This window comes from Rhincodon typus, chromosome 12, assembly GCF_021869965.1.
Source record: "Rhincodon typus isolate 14 chromosome 12, sRhiTyp1.1, whole genome shotgun sequence".
Taxonomy (NCBI): Eukaryota; Metazoa; Chordata; class Chondrichthyes; order Orectolobiformes; family Rhincodontidae; genus Rhincodon; species Rhincodon typus.
The window spans coordinates 25,443,982-25,461,943 of NC_063343.1; the positions used below are offsets into that span (position 1 = coordinate 25,443,982).

Sequence of the window (17,962 nt, forward strand, 5' to 3'; positions counted from 1 at the left end):
CTTACAAAATAAGGATCCCCTATTTAATACAGAGATTGGGAGGAATATCTCCTCTGAGGTATCCTCACATCCCCTTCACCCAACGAAAATAAAGATACAATCCTCCTTGTCCGCACATATCACCCCACCAACCTCCACATCCAACGTATCATTCTCCACTACCTACAATCCGACCCCACAACCAAGGATATATTTCCTTCCCCACCCCATCTGCCTTTCGTAGGGACCGTGCTCTCCGTGACTCCCTCATCCGCTCCATGCTCCCCATTAACCCCACCACCCCCGGCACCTTTCCCTGCAACTGCAGGAAGTGCTACACCTGTCCCTACACCTCCCCCCTCACCTCCATTCAAGGCACAAAAGAAACCCTCCACATTAGACAGGGGTTTACCTGCACATCCATCAACTTGGTCTATTGCATCCACTGCTCCAGATGTGGCCTCTACATCAATGAGACTATGCGGAGGCTTGGAGACTGTTTTGTAGAGCATCTGCTCTCTGTTCACCACAAATGACAACACCTTCAGGTCACAATGTGTCACAATGATGCCACCTGCAAACTGGGGGAGCAGCACCTCATATTCCGCCTCGGGAACCTACAGCCCAATGGCCTAAATGTGGATTTCACCAGTTTCAAAATGTCCCCACCCCCAGCCTCATCCCTGCCTCTTTGACCTGACACAACCTATCCATCTTCTCTCCCACCTATCCGCCCCTCCCACACCTCACTGACCAATCCCACCACTGCCTACCTGCACTCACCTATTACCATCCCACCTACCTTCCCCAGCCCCACCCCTCCTCTCTATTTATTTGAGCTCCCTTCCCCCTCCCCATTTCTGAAGAAGGGTCCTGACCCTAAATGTTAACTTTCCTGCTCCTTTGATGCTGCCCGGCCTGCTATGTTCCTGTAGCTCCACACTGACTCCAGCATTTACAGTTCTTACTATCTGCTTTGAGATGTATTAGTGTTAGGAATTCTGTTCCCCAAAGGGCATTAATGGCTTTTAAAAAATTCATTCATTGGATGGGGGCCTTGCTGGTTAGGCCAGCATTCGTTGTCCATCCCTAGTTGCCCAGAGGTCAGTTAAGAATCAACCACATTGCTGTGGTTCTGGAGTCACATGTAGGCCAGGCCAGGTATGGACAGCAACAGCCCTCCCTAAAGGACATTAGTGAACCTCTTTTTTCTGACAATCAACAATGGTTTCATGATTGTCGTTAGATTCTCAATTCCTGTGTTTTTAAAAACGAAGTCAAATTCCACTATTTGCCAATGCAGATTCAAACCCAGGTCCTCGGAACATTAGCCTAGGTCTCTGGATTAATTGTCCAGCAATAATATGGCTAGGTCATCGTCTCACCTGAGTCACTGAGTATGTTCAAGGCTGATTTATACAGGTTTTTGGTCTACAAAGGGCTAAAAGGTTATGTTGAGGTGAAGTAGCCATGATGGTAACCAAAAGGCTGAAGAAAGCTCACTGAACTCCAAATGTTATCTCTGTTTTCTCCCTACAGATACAAGTAGACCTGAGCTTCTCCAGTAATTTCTGGTTTTGTGGCAGAGCAGGCTCAATGGGCCCAATGACGTACCACTGCTTCTATTTCCTAAGGTTAAGATTAGCTTCGAGTTTACTTAAATGGCTGACTCTGCAGTTATTTTGTTTTTGCATTGTTGTGAAGTAGAAGTTCTCAGTAACACATTTAGAACTTGACTCTAAAGGTGTCCATACTCATCCCGCCACCAGTGAAAATGTTTTATTACTGCAGTTAGTGCCATCGGCCTTATCAATAGAAGAGGTCAGGGCGCTGTCTTTCTCAAATGCTGCAAACTTATTTTCGAACAAAAGCAAGAGATTCTAATTTTGATGATCTGAAATATAAACTGGAAGGGGAGCATTTGCGGAGAAAGAGAGAAATAGAATAAACGTTTCAGGTCAATGACCTTTTTGTTTTGCTGAAATGTAATCAGATTGAAGCAAGCCACAGCTGGCAGCCTCCGAGAGGAACGCGATCCTTTGATGAAGAAATGGGCTGGACTTGTGTCGTGTAGTTGGGCGGATTCTCTGCCTGTTTTTCTTTAGCCTACAATTCTCTGGGAAAGCTTATAGTCGGACTGGGTGGAAACAAAACAGTGAGGCTGATGGCACTGCAGAGTGAAGAGTGCAGAAGGACCGGGAGCAGTGAGTGAGCGAGGCCGGCGGATGAGGAATCGCCGAAGTGCAGCAGAGATTGCGGAGAGTGCAGCAGAGATTCTGGAGCTGGTTTTTCAGTACGGGGTTTTGGATCGGATCGGGCCGTATCATGCCTCGGTCATCTATTGTAGACGTGAAGGTTCAGGACGTGCAGAAAAGACGGATCCCGAATAAGCATTATGTACGTGAGGTTGTAATTTCTCGACTTAGCGAACTGTCTCCAGTGCTTTTTAAGAGTAAAGAGAACATTGTTGTGGAGCACTCTGGTTAGTTTTGGGCAATGCAACTTGTTTTGAGTTTAACGATTAACCTTATGGATAGCTTTCAGCATCAGACTGTCTCCCGATTCCGTTGCATCTATTACACTGATAGTGATTCAGAACTGACTTTCAATTCAAAAGGAATGATCGGTTTCTAGGTTTTTGTAATTATGATAATCATCTGATTAGCTTTCTATCCAGCTCCGATCTGGGTGAACAGAGTCAAAAATCGAATTTGATCCGGGGTAATTTTACAGGCCAGGTCACTTTAAAGTGCAGATTTGATAAACTCCGAACTATTAACTGTGGCTGGATGAGGAGGGGAGGCTTGTAACAAATGAAGCTTTTCAGAAGCGAAGCATTTCGTTTCAGCAGCATCGGCCAGGATGGAAAGGAAATGTGCCACTTGGCAGTTTTTCAGTTAGTTTACCGCAAACTTCGATGATACTGAGATAAGGCACATAGATACGTACAACCCAGCGTAAAACAGGACTTGGTTTTAATTATGATCCCGGATGGGTCCTACTGTTTAATTTCACTGTTTGAAGTGCTGCATTCCCTGAGCCATCAGCTCAGTTCTAGTGTCTAACCAAGAACCGGTGATCAAGTCAACTAGTTGTATTTTGCAAACGCTGAGTTTTTAAAGTCACATCAGCTTTTCATCGCTTAAACAAAATAAAGCTATGTAAAATATCTTGTGAAACGTGTGGGACTCTCCTTTTGTAGAATCCATGGTATGTCCTCACAAATAAATCGCACGTGGGAATGAACCAGTTACATTAAAATATATTGTTAGCGTTACCTGATTTTCTCATTTGTCCTGACGGCAGCATGTTATGGTAATTATTCATTCCACAGTTATCGGTAGCTTTCATGTAGTTCATTCTTTTATGAGCAGTTATTGAGAGTTGATGGATATTTCACTATGTGAGCGAGCCAATGCTCCCCTCATTTGTAAACGGCCCCTGCCCGGTCTTTTCAGATTGTTGGATAGCTGAGGCCAATTGTATGTCTCAGGCAAAGTGGGGGATTTCAGCACAGGCGAACAATTCAAACTGGGAATAAAATGGGTAAGACAATTGTTTGCTACTTAGGAGCTTCTTATAAAATTAAGATGTTTTGAAAAAACAGCATTAATATTTCTGTTTTACCATGTGATTAAGTTCACCCTCAGTTAAGTCACTTGTTTCAGAGCATTACACTGATTAATTTTTACTGGGGGCTCCAAGTAAGCATTTTCCCTACCTCTTGGTAGCAAAATTTCCAGATTCTTTTGATCAAGCATGCCAGTAAAAACTTGGCAGGCACTCATACAGCAATTTCTGTGCAAAAGTTCACTCTATTGGGGAGCTGGAGATTGTCAATGTTCTGATGAGCTGCTGGTTGGAATTGAATGATTGACTATGTGGAAAATAGTTCATGGTTCTTAAAAGTATTGGAAGGGTTTTCTCCATTTGAAGATGTGAGTATAAATCTTATTCACAGTTATTGTTGCTACATTTCAAATTTAACAATCTGAGCTTTAATTACATCAATCACCTACTTTTTCTATTGGGTAAATAAGGATATCAAGGCCCTCAGCACCTGACACATCAGTGCTTTGCAGCTGGATGAAAACTTGCTAGAAACCTTTCACAGTCCTTTTAAGGCATGCAGGCAGATTCAAGAAAAACAAACCTATCCATTTGATTTAATAGAGGAAGAGAATTTTGTAGTTTCCTGACCATTGTATTCTTTTAACCTGTTTTTCCCTAAACAGTCTGTTCAGAGATGTTATACACCTCTGGAGCAGATGGGACTTAAACCAGGGTCTCCTGGTCTAAGGACAGGGATTCTACTACCACACCACAAGAGGGCTCTCATTGCATTTTTTTTTAACATATTTCTCTAATCAACATGTTCAGGTATGTTATTACACACCTCTGAACCAGGTGGGACTTGAACCTGGGTCTCCTGGTCCAGGGGTAGGGATACTACTGTTGTGCTCCAAGAGGGCCCCGATTTATTTTTTATTTCACCTATTTTTCTAATCAACCTGTTCAGAGATGTTACTGCACACGTTTGGAGCAGGTGGGACTTGAAACAAGCATCTTGGTTCAGGGGTAGGGACGCTACTTCTGTGCAATAAGAGGGCCCCCACTGTGTTCATTTAAAGCATCTAGTTTAATGTGGAATTGGGTCAAAATTGTAATCATACTTTTCTGGGTTTAACTGACTGCATTGTGTCACTGTTTAGTTTCAGTGAGTTGGTCTCCAGTTGCACTCCTGGACTTAAAATGAAAGTCTCCTTCATTATCCCCTTTTCAGGGGTGAGTTTGGTTTGAAGTAATAAAGCGAAAAATAAGCTGGTATTTGGGGGGAGCATGGTTAGGGGTCTAGTGAAGGTTTGATGTTTGCTGCTATTTTATTCTCTCATCTTATTTTTCACTCTTCCTGACTCAGACTGAGTCAGCGGCAGCATTTAAATGGACGCAGAGCTTGGGTCCCTTTCATCATCCATGTTTTTTGTTTGACATTCATGTGACGTTAGTATCGCTGTCAAGGCTAACATTTCTTACTCACCCCTTATAGCCCCTGAGAAGGTGATGAACCCCTTCTTTAAACTGTTGCAGTCCATTTGGTGTAGGGATTCTTGTAGTGCTGCCAGGGATCAAATTCTAGATTAATGACTCAGCCCAGTGAAGGAGCAAATCATGAGGTTGTCATTATTCCATTTCAGATATATCCTAGCTGGATTAAAAGTTCCAAGTCAGTATTGTAAGCAACTTGGAGGGGAGCTTGTAGCTGGTGCTGTTCCCATGTGCCCTTTGTTCTTTTAGGTGCCAGTTATTTTTAGTTGGGAGGTGCTATCAAAGGAGGTTTAGCAAGTTGTTTCAGTGCATCTTGTAACTGGTGCACACTGCTACTGTATGCAGGTGGTGGAAGGAGTGCATGTTGAAGGTACTAGATGGGATGCAAATCCAACAGCCAGATATATTGAGTTCCTTGGAATTACATCTGTCCAAGCTAGTGGTAGGCATCCATCTTACTCCTGACTTAAACCTTGCAGATTGTGCACAGGCTTTAAATGCTCAGGAGGTGAGTTGCTCACTGGAGAATTTCAGTCTGTGACCTTGTTTTGTATCCACAGTAGAATCATAGAATCGCTACAGTTTGGATGCAGGCCATTCAGCCCATCGAGCCTACACCAACCCTTGGAGTGTCCCAACCAGACCCACCTCCCTACCCAATCTGAGTAACCCTGCATATCCCACGACTAATCCACCTAATCTACACATCCCTGGACACTATGGGCAATTTAGCCTGGCCAGTCCACCTAACCTGTACACCTTAAGACTGTGGGAGGAAACTGGAGCCCCTGGAGGACATCACCACAGATGCGGGGAGAATGTGCTAACTATTGAGCCACTGTGCCACTCCAGTGTTTCTGACAATTTCTGGGGTTGCCAAGTCCAAGATGGTGGTAGGTTGAGGAAGTGGATTTATTAGAATGAAGATGATATTTGTACTCTGCAGTAGGCATTTTTGTGAAACTGATTTTGTTGAGACAATAAATGTAATGTTGCTTTAAACTTTATGATAACTGAACAGTAACCATATTTATACTAAATGAATGTTAACTGTTAAGATTCAGGGTTATGTGCAGGAAATGAAATGACACTTCTGCTCATTCTCCGAATGCTTTGGGCATTTTTAATGCCTACTGCTTTGGTTTCTGCCTTGTAAGTGTGCACGGAGTAGAGGTGAATGTAGAATATATGAAGTAAGTGCATAGAGCTGCCACTGCATTTTGGGGGAAAAAAATGAAATGGAGAAATATATGGAGCCTGTCTCTATACAAATTTGATGAAATTATATGTTCTTTGCCATTGGTTAATTTCTTCTCTTTACATTTGTCATTTATTGGTAAATTCTGCCTCGATAGTATTAAAATGTTGTGAATATTTCAATATTCATGCCATCAATAAGAGAGCCTGTTTCCATCTCTCTAACTTTATCCCTCACTTGTCTCATGAGCTGCTAAAATCATCAATTGTATCTTTAACTTCTAAACCTGATTAATTCCAAAGCACTTCCAGCGTTTTACTCTCTACTCTTGAGGCCATCCAAAACTTTTTGCCATCCTTGTCTAAACTCACAGCAAGCCCAGTTTCTCTAGCAAATTGCAGCTTACTGGCCTACATTGATTTTTGCTCCAGCGGTGTATTGATTTCACAAATCTCATCTTTGTTTTGAAATTCCACCTGTGGCTATGGTCTTATTTCTGTTATCTCCTCTAGCTCCACAACTTTCTGAGATATCTGTACTCTAATTCTAACCACTGTAAATCCCTGATTTTAATTGTGGTACCTTCAGTTGTCTAGGCCTCAAGCTTTGAGCCCTTCTCACTCCTCTCCACCTCATGATCTCACTTGCTTCTTTTCATATATTCATTAGAACTATGCCTTTAACAAAGCTTTTAGTAATTTGACCTAATTGTTCTTGTATGGCTCAGTGCCATACTTTGTCTTACAATCGAGCACCAGGATGGTTCATTATGTTAAAGGAGCTGTAAAGTTGTTTGAAATGCCTGGAAAGTTAATGGCCCACACTTTGCTGCAGTAGGACATCTGACGCCTTCTGTCATCAGTTAGATTTGTCTAATCATGTTCAAATTCTAAATGATTTTGCTGAAAGAGCAATTAGATAACAGTGCAGTAGGAAAACAGGGCATGTGGAACTTGAGTAAACCAAGATAAGCACTGCTTCTCCATAAGTAGTTTGATTGAAGGGTTTTGAAGTAAATGGTGCAAGGATTGCAAAGGAAGTCTAAATTAGACTGGGTGAATTCAATGTCAAAACCTTTACAGAAAGAGATATAGAAGACAAGAAAGAATGCCTAAAGAGGCAAAGAAAAAGGCAATAAATGTAGAGCTGGAAAAGCACAGTCAGTCAGACAGCATCCTAGGAGCAGGAAAGTCAATGTTTCTGGCCAAAACCCTTCGTCAGGACCGAAAGGGTTTTGGCCCAAAACATTGACTTTCTTGCTGTTTGGATGCTGTCTGACCGACTGTGCTTTTCTAGCTTCACATTTATTGATTCTAGCTTCCAGCATCTGCCATCCTTCGTGTCTCCAAGGCAAAGAAAAAGTACTTAATAAAATTGACATTTTTAAAATCTCCAACAATTAATACCTGAAGGCTTCGCACTTGTAATAATGTAATGATTAGTTGGTTGATTTGGAGAACAGAACAATTACCAAGTTGTTTAAGAAGGTACTTCTACATGTTGCTGCAAGACTTCACTTTCTGTGGGCAGTTTAGTTTCGATCTATTGCACAAATGCAGCATTTCATGTCATTAATTCGTGTCAGTAATAGGAGTGTTTTTGTGTAGTGAGGAACAATTCAGACAGCGACTTTTGGAAGTTTGCAGTTAACAATCAAAGAAAGTAGGAACTGCAGATGCTGGAGAATCTGAGATAACAAGGTGTAGAGCTGGATGAACACAGCAGGCCAAGCAGCATCAGAGGAGCAGGAAGGCTGACATTTCGGGCCTAGACCCTTTCTGAAGAAAGCTCTACACCTTGTTATCTCAGTTAACAATCAATGTCTCTTCTCTAACTGATGTTGTTATATCAATTTCTGTAAAGATATATTCAATTTTGTGCTCAGCCTTTAGAAGACAACAAAGTAACCTTATTTTAAGCACTTTGACTTCTATCAGATATGAATGCAGTGTTTTGGAGAATGATATTTCCAGTTCTTTAAAAACAGAAGCATCTTTTAAAACCATTTTTTACATTCATATGGTATCTGCGAAATAACATCAAGGACTTAGAGTAAAAGTTGCATACACCAATTTGAAATAATTGTTGCGTGAAAGAAATTTTAGAATGGACAAGGAGAGAGCCATTTTCACAGCGTGAATTCCAAACAGAACAGCTTAGTATAGGCAACCATGTTTGCTGGGATCCTTTCACCAAATGGCTATCCTAAAGTTCAGACTATATCTGCATAATATGCAATGCAATCAAACTCCTTAGTAAATATTGACTGGGTGTTGCAGGGTGTCCTTTGAATTCCAGGTCAGAACTTAATCTAACACAGTTGGATAAGGTTCTTGGGTGAAATGAGATTGACTTGATTAAACCCATATTAATAGGTGTGGCCATTTTAATCCAGCTAGGATATGTCTGATGTGGGATAATTACAAATTTATGATATTCTTGTTGGGTACTTTTCCTTAACTAGGTTCAACATTTTTTAAAATGGAGGTAGAGGGAGGTTTAGTTTGAATCTTGATGTTCTGTTTTGAGAGTGCTTGATGTTTTGGAGGGTAAATTTGGGACCCTTGTCTTTGAGATATATTGAATCCTGACAGAGTGTTGAGCCTGCTCCTCTTGATTTTCAAATAAAAAGCACTTGCATTTATATAGTACCTTTCACAATATTAGGCTGCCTAAGCCCTTTGCAGCCAGTAAAATACTTTTAAAGTGTGTTTATTACTGTAATTTAGGCATCACTCTAGCTAATTTACACACATCCCAAAATAGCAGTATTTTCCAGATGCTTTTTTAGTGCTGTTGATTTGAGGGAAGAATATTGGCCAGGACACTGGGAGAAATCTTCGCAGACACAGCAACATGGAACTTTATACGTCCACCTGAAAGGGCAGAGGGTGGTGGGGTGGGGGAGTGGGGGGGGTTTCTGTGAAATGTTACCTCTGACCAATGCTGAAGTATTGGAACTGATTTTGTATCCAAGTCCTTGAATGGGTCTGAACTCCACAACCTTTTGACTCGGAGTGCTATCAAATGAGTCACAGAAGTAACTACATGCCACAAATCCGAAAACTGTTTAGGCCCGAACTTAAAATATCCCAGTTTCCAGTGCTAGTGTCTCTCTCACTTTCAGTGAAGGTACAGGGTGGCCCTGATTTCCTCTCCATACAGACTCCTGAATAATCAGAGGGTTTTGTACCTTGTCAACAGTCTTTGTATGTGGCAGGATGTTCTTTTGTGTGATGGTCTCATTTTTTTTAAAAAAAAACCTCTTTCTCCCACTCTGTGGCCCTTAAAATAATCATCTAGTCACAGTGTGGAAAGTTGATTGCTAGCCAGTAGACGTTCCCCATTACTCAGTGAGAGCTATTGATAGAATCTGTCAGGGTTTTTTCTCCCAACCACCTAATTACAACATAGGGGTCATTACTTCATTTTTCTGGAACCTGAAAGGATGTGGCTTTAAAACTCCTTCATATTTTCTGGTTTTAGTGACTGCTGAGGTCTTTTGACAGAGACAATCCTGTTTCGCCAGTTCCATTGAGATTGATAAAATCACAACACACGGGATTAAAGATAATAATTCACTAATACAGACAGTTGATTATTAATTAAATTTTAACTCTTTAATTTATTAATATAGCCTCAGCAATGAAATTCTCAATCTGTTCTGCCTTGCAATCATGTACTTTAATTCACAATGCTTCCTGCTGAGGTATATTGCAAAGTATTCAACAGTCTGCAATTCACAACATGTGTGCCACAGATGTTTTAGGACACCTAATAAGAATAACGGAAAAAAATGACCAATCCCTGATACTTGTAAATGCATCAGAGCTGTTTGTAGATCAGGAACAGGAAGTTCGTAGTCAATCTCAGGAACCACGTGTGTCACTAAACCCGCTTACTGTATTTACTCAAGTTTATATATTTCCTCATCTCCAATCATGCCAACAATTTTTCGCTGTATTTGCTTCCATTATCATGTTGCTTTGTTGTAGGACAAATGTGCTTAAGGTTAAATAATTCAATATAGCAGACTGTTTTTAACTTGTTATTTATCCATGTGGCAGAGGTAATGTTAGGCTATTTTCATCAGGATAAAAATAATGAATGTATACGTTTTATAATGATTTTTTCCTCCAATTTTATTAAAAATAGTAATTATTGTGATGATCTATAAACTTAATCTGGTCCATCATTAAAAAGACAGAGTTTGCTGATTCAATTGTACTGGTTGCAATGTAGAATAAATACTGAACATGAATCTATCTTTCCTCCCCTCTTGCCACCACCAGGCACTGCATCCCCATTCCCTCACTCCATGCCAGCCCAGAATTTTTACATGGAATCTAAACCTCTACTATTAATATGCAGGTCTTATGTCAAAGGCTTAAGATCTAGTGTTAGATCTGAGATGCCTATCTTCTTTGGTTTGCATCCCATGTTTATCCATCAGGAGATCAATACATCTCAACTCATTCTGTGAAAAATACTGGAAGCAACTGAGCCAGTGGTTTTGAAATTGTGATATACGTCCTTTAGTCTCTAGTGTTGAGAATCCTGCAATAGGTGGGCAAAGATTGCACCTTTTCCAAAGCAAAATCAGAGCTTCAACAGTTATGAAAATCTGTTGAAAGTGAGGAACTGATGTATTCCAAAGGATTCTGCTATCCTCCTGCAGATACTATGGGCCACAGTTTTGAGGATTCTCAGCCCCATTCTGATTTCCAGTTCTTGGCCCACCAAGGAGAGAGATGCTATGAAGACCATGCTGTTGGCATCTAGAGGTTTGGGGGCCAAAGGTCCCAAACATCCAGCAAATATCATTGTAAAAGGCCTAGTGCAGGTAACCTAGTTACTACCGTTGCAGGGAATGAACACTATGAATGAAATTGAATGTTTGCAGTTACATTTGTAAAGAGTTGGCGTGTGGCTCAATGAAATGATGCTGGATATTAACATCACATCATCTTAAATTGATATCATTCTTTTTCCTGATAAGGTTTCCTTTTCTTTCAGGTTTACATTATTCAAGTCACATGGTCCAATGGTTCCACAGAGGTTATCTACAGGCGGTACAGCAGATTCTTCAATCTGCAGGTGGGTTTTCGATTTGAACCACTGAATAATGGTGAAGAAAGAAGATAGAAGTCAATGTTCTGAGTTTTGATATGAACGTAATTGTTAAATTTCCATCTCCTGTCCAGTACTTTATTTTGAATAACTTTCAACACAAAGGTTGGCTTCTATCGTGAAGGCTGTGCGTTTTCTGAACTGAAACTGAAAATTGACTTTATGCTGCAGTACTCAAGTAATATTGTGATAGGGTCACTACAAATTAAAAAAGGATAAAAGAACACAGTCACACGCCATTCAGCTCAACCAGTCCATGCCAGTGTCTGTGTTCCACTCAAGCTTCCTATTACCTTTTTACAAATCCAAATCCAAATCTCAATTCCCTTCTGCCTTTCTATGTTTATCTACCTTTCCCTTAAATGCTTCTTCACTGTTTACTTTAACCACTCTCGGTGATAGTGAATTCCATGTTGTCACCACTCTTTGAATAATGAGGTTCCTTCTGACTATCATAGTAGATTCTTTATGACTGATTTATACTGATGTGACCTCTAGTCACATTATTCCCCACAAGAGGAAACAATACCTCTGTATCCACTGTGTCAAAGCTTTTCAGAATCTCACAGACCTCTATTATGTCACCTCTTGGGCTATTATCAAGTGAAAATAGGTCCAGGTTGTTGATCCTTTGCTAATATGTACACTCATGCATTTTTAGCATCATCCTTATACGTTTCTCAGCACCCTCTCCACAAGCTGTATATCCTTTTTATAAGATGATGATTTGAACTGCATATAGGTTTCTAAATGTGTTCTAACAATGCTTTGGTGCAGGTTTTGCATGACTGCCCTATTTTTCAATTCTGTCCCTCTAGAAATAGAGCTGTGGTTGGTCTGCTACTTTTTTTATTGCCTTACTAACCTGTAGCACAATGTCTGTGATGCAGACAATGCAGCTTTATACACTGTCTGCTCCAGATCTCTCCCCAGCTGACGGAGAACACAGCACAGCCAAGTACAAAACTCCATACAAATTAATAAATTTGATTTATTAAAATGAAAAAAAGGAAACAAAGATTGGATTATTAGGATTAAAATTACCATATTAATTAACTTTTGAATACAAGTAGTTTTCCTATAATGCAATAGTTGCATTCTTGTGTGACCTCACGCTTTACAAAATCATGCCATAGAAAATTGTGTTATAGGGAAATTGCTATAGAAAATCCTGTACAGCAGAAAGTTCATGTTATCCAAACAGCGTCCACTATTCATCAATCATGTTACAGCTAATTCACATTAATGAAACATGTGTTATAGCAGAACTACCTGTATTGTTTTAAAAGTGTTTCTTCTGGAACTAAAATAACATCTATTTAAGATGGGCATGCAGCCATCAAATTTATGGGGTATGGAGTTATGGATATGGAATTTTGATGATGACTGAAGAGACCTATCCAAGCATTTAATATAATTGTTGTCCTTTGAATCTTGTCCCACGGTAGTGAGTCGTGCAATGGAACTGTTGAAACTGATTTCAAGAAGAAAAGACTGAAATTTATATTTCATGCCCACAGGGTGACTGAGTGCTCACATTAGAAACCATGAAATACTTTGAGTAGTTGGTGTTTTAATGTAGGAAGGAAAGTTATTATTTAGCCAGAGTTGGGTGAGTCTTATATTAAATTAATCCATGGTATGGATAGCACTGGCAAAGCCACATTTATAGTCTACCATTACTTTCATTGGAGATATTGGTGAGCTTATACTTTTAACTACTGAGTCCTTTATAGTAATGTTGCTTTCCTACCTGAATTACAGAATATTGGTCCAGTGAAGGACACAATGGAATTTATGTGATGTTTGGCAATGTCACCTGGTATCTGCTTTAACCAGGAGGTGCTTATTCCAATGGTATATATGTGACTTGTGTGTTTTCAGTGGCTGGATTACCAAGGAAAGAAATACCATCTTCCCCCATCATGGGAATCTCCTATTTGATAATGTATTACAATTCTTGTGGACATGATCAAATGACAAAGACATAAATAAAGGAGACAGCCATGTTTAACCTCTCCTTCTTCCTCTTGCCTTTGTCCATCAAATCCAGATTTGTTCACAAAAGCAACAGGTATTTCTTTCTGAAAACAGTCACAGAAGGTATTTTTAAATAAATAAACAGGTTGTTTGTTTATGATGTATAAATTCTTATGATCTGAAATAGGACAGATGGTTGTCTATCGATACCTTTGTCATGATAAGGTAACTTGTTGGCTTCACTCACAGAAACACAGCCCTTGTGGATGTGCTTAAGAGCTTTCAGGACTGTAAAATTAACTTAAATTCAAAAGGATCCATCCCTTCTATCACTGAAGCACTGTGCTTGTATATGTATGATCTGTAGGATTTGTTGCAGCAATTCACCAAGCATTTCAGCAGCATCTCCTCCAGTGTACCAAGAAGAAAGACAAGACCATAACCTCCATATTCCTCACCAGTACAACATCCTGACTTGTAACATGTACCTTGTTCCTCTATTGTCACTTGGCCAACATTCTGGAATTTAGCACCTAAGACAAGTATGAAAGCAAAAGTACTAAGGACTGGGTAATTGAAAGAAAAAGTCCCTCATTACCTTCTTGAGGCATTAAGTATGGTCTTGGCAGTGCTGCTCATATCCTTGGAACAAATAGAGCTACATTAATAGAATTATTGTAAGCATCTGGTAGGTAACTTGGAACAATGCTGCAAATTTTCTCCAGATGGTATCCTGGATGCACCTAACAGCTTCACTATTATATTTGTTAGCTGCCTTCCATGAGCGACTTGCTGCAGTGTGTTTTTTTCTATGCTTAGGATTAGGGCAACAGTCCTCTGCCTGTAGACAATCGTGCACAATGCTATTAGCATTATCCACATTGTTCTTCAGATCAACATGAGATTAAGGAAAGCACCAGGTGGCCAGATATTGCTCGGTTAAAAACAATTTTACAAAGAAGTAAAATTGAAGGGAAAATGTAGCTCTTTATGAATGTAACTGTTTAACTTACATTCTACCTCATGGCATCCTTCTTTTCCTTCAAAAAAAACCTCTCTTTTTGCTTTTCTCTTGCTTCCCTTCCTCTCCTGCAGAAAATTACTACCCAATTCCCTGATTTTAAAAAAAATTTCACATCAATGAGGCATGAGAGGGAGTTGGTGCAATCAGATGACAAAGAAAATTGAATGGTGGGGTGGGTTGGGAGTGGAAAAAGTGGAAGAAGGGGAAGTACATCTTTCGTTTAGAATTCCTACACCTTTTGAAAGCAATGGCTTAGATTGTGCCCTTTATAAGTAAGTAAATGGGCATTAACAAATTGGCAGTCTTCTTTTTATGATAATGAAATATGTATTAGGAAATGTGTAAGTTGGGCTGTTGATTCAGTATTGTCCATTTTACACTTTTTCTCAAAGACACACACTATTCCAATGTGACATAAAATAATTACAATGTTCAATGTAGTAATTATCAACATTTTTGACTGTTTGAGCGTGCTCGACAATAACTTGTGTATAATAAACATTCCATTCATTCTGAAGAAACAGTTAAACAAAAATATGGGTTTGGCAAACATCCATCTATATTCATGGTATCAAACATGTACATTTTAAATGTTTGGGTGGATAATTATTGTGCAAACACTGAAAGGAAGGCATAATTAATTTTGTTTTTACTGAGGAAATGGTTCAGAAATCTGTGGGCCCTGTTTCTCAGCTTTGTGTTGAAATTCCTCTGTCCTTGCTACTGATTAAGAAAATATATTTGCCTAGGCCATTGTTTGTCATGTCTCCTTCTGGTTGTCCAAATTGCTTTTCATGACAATTCATCGATTTTTGATTCCAGGGAAATCTTTTACTTTTGATTTATGTTACAGCCCTTGAGCCAGCAGTTTTGATTTTAAACCCTTGGTTGTCATTTTTTTCTGGAATGGGATGCCTGTTTTGGCTATTAGGGTGTCATATCTGTGATATCTTTCTAATCTGAGAGAAACTGGATAAGTTCAGAGGATATGATTTTTTTTTTCCTTTTTGTTTTGAGGGGATGACCTGCCTTGTAATAAGTTATGAAGCATCAGCTTGTAAAACTTGCGATGAAATTAAGAAGCAGCTAGTGCCCCAGTCTAGGCAATATGTTCCAAGTTGTAAGTTTCAATACTTTATTTTGAACTGTAATTCCTTGGTAAAGTAAGCATTTTTTCATTTTTTTTCCTTTATTCATTAACGGGATGAGGGCGTCGATGGCTAGGCAGCATTTATTGCTTATCCCTAATTGCCCAGAGGGCAATTCAGAGTCAACCACATTGCTGTGGTTCTGGAGTCACAGGTGTGTCAGACCAGGTAAGGATGGCAGTTTCTTTCCCTAAAGGACATTGGTGAACCAGATGGGTTTTTCCAACAATCGACAACGGATTTACGGTCATCATTAGATTCTTAATTCCAGATATTTTATTGAATTCAAATTCCACCATCTGCCATCGCAGGATTCAAACCCAGAATGGGCCCCCAGAATGTTATCTGGGTCTCTGGATTAACAGTCCAGCGATAATACCACCTGGCTATCACCTCCCCTTCATGTATGGACTTGCCTAGTTATATTGCATTGGGCAAAATTGTAAGCAGTGAATTTTGGATATCTATTTTGGATACATTAATTATTTGAATTCGGATTTAGCCATATCTTGGTTGATATAAAGCTGCAATTTTTTAAAATTCTGGAACTTTTTCCAATAGTGGTTTAACGAATTTCTATGTGACATCTGAGTTTGTGTCAAAACTGATAGCCAAAAGATCAGAGGCTTTGCGTGACATTTAATATATGCCTCCTACATTATCTATAGCACTTTGTACAGTTCAGATGTTAGAACGCAACAATGGACTTAGTACTTTTGGGTTATTTGAGTTTAGTAGCCGCACCAGCCTAAAATCTTAATGCAAGCCAGAAACATGCTGGACTTCCTAAACATGCTACTTTCAAATAAAGGTTTAAATATGTGTTTTGAGTTTAATCTGAAAGCCAAAGCCTGCCATCATTTCTATTTCTGTCCCTATCCTTGCCAGTACAATTTCTGTATAGTTAACTCCAGTTAAAACATAGTTATGTATCAGGATCTGTGAATTCAGTTAATAATTTAAACAATTTCTAAACTAGGCTCCCATGATAGATCAGAGAGTGTCTGTTTTGGATGGCTGAAACATACAGATCAGAAAGTTGGCAAGTGGGCTATTGATAATGTAGCAATAACAAGTGTTCTCAGTGTCTGTTGCAGTCTGCATCCTCACCCTTAAGACCTACCCAATGATTTGATAAATATGTATTTTGTGGATATCATGTTATGACAGAAATTACCTCTGTCATGATGGTTTCTTAAATTGCTTTGTCTGTTAAAACTTGTTGTCCAAGCTTGTGCACGAGTAATAACCACTAAGACAAGGGACAAGAAATGATGAGATTCAGTCGATGTAAGGCCACAGTATGGCGTGGAGTACTTGTGTGAACTTGTTCAGCAGTGATAGAAACAGTAAAATAAATGAATAGCAATAATATTGCCATTAGTTAAAAGGAAATGACATAGAACAATACGTAAAATGATGAAACAAACATTTTCTGTGCAATTGTGTTTGTTGCAGATGTCAGTGCTTGCCTCTTAACCTCGAGAGCAAATATTTTAAGATGAATATCTTCTTTCTGTGCCAGCTCTGCCGAGACTGAGTGAAATGGAGTTAATCATTTACGTCACATTCCTATTAGGCACAGATGCAGAATGCAAAACTGCCCATAAGTCAGAATGATGTTGACATACATTCATAATATTAATGGAAAATCTAAGGTGTTGCTTATTGTGAGTTGAAAGATGCAATTCGAAACCTGAAAGAGATGTGGAAAGTAATTAAACTGTTGCTTGACTCTCAAGGAATTTCTAGTTTATGTATGTTTGGCAATTTTTGTTATGCTGTAGACTTTACCATACATAGCCTTGAGAGCAATTGATGCGACCAAATGTAAAAGGTAGTCACGGGTTGGATCAATAACATTAACATGGTTAGAACAAGGAACAGTACAGCACAGGCCCCCGGCCTAACAAGCCTGAGCTAATACGTGGTGCCTTTCTAAACTAAAAACCCTTTAGCCTCCACACAGTCCCTATCTCTCTATTCCCTGCCTATTCATGTATCGAATAAGATACCTCTTAAACATTGCTATTGTATCTGTTCTTATCACCACCTCTGGCAACACATTCCAGGCATTTACCACACTGTTTAAAAAACAAAGTTGGCTCTCACATTTCCTTTAAACATACACCTTTTTACCTTTAAACCTACGTCCCCTAGTAAATGACATTTCTATCCTGAATAAAAGACTCTGATTATCCATTGAATGCATGTCTCTTGTAATTTTGTAAACCTCCATCAAGTTACCCCTCAGCTGTGAAACACAGTTGTATGATTTCATATCCACTATTTAAGTAGGTTATTACTGGTGTTAAGATAACAGGCAGAATGTTATCACATAGTTATGTTAAATTTTCATCTGATGGATCTGATTATCATGCATTGCTCTTTTTATTCCAGTCCATTGTTTGGATGTTTCAGATTGAGGCAGGCCTGTTTCTAGGCCTGGCCAAAGTG

General features: G+C 39.5%; 1 protein-coding gene across 2 annotated transcripts in view; it reads left to right on the plus strand.

Moving 5' to 3' along the window:
* Positions 1 to 2,005: 2,005 nt before the first annotated feature.
* The window catches only part of sh3pxd2b (SH3 and PX domains 2B), a 293,056-nt gene continuing 277,099 nt past the window's right edge, over positions 2,006 to 17,962 (plus strand). For both annotated transcript variants that reach the window (XM_048603706.1, XM_048603707.1), the window contains exons 1-2: positions 2,006 to 2,376; positions 11,240 to 11,320. In XM_048603706.1, coding sequence (XP_048459663.1) covers positions 2,305 to 2,376; positions 11,240 to 11,320 — 153 coding nt within the window. In that variant the 5' untranslated portion in view covers positions 2,006 to 2,304. The remainder of the gene's footprint in view (positions 2,377 to 11,239; positions 11,321 to 17,962) is intronic.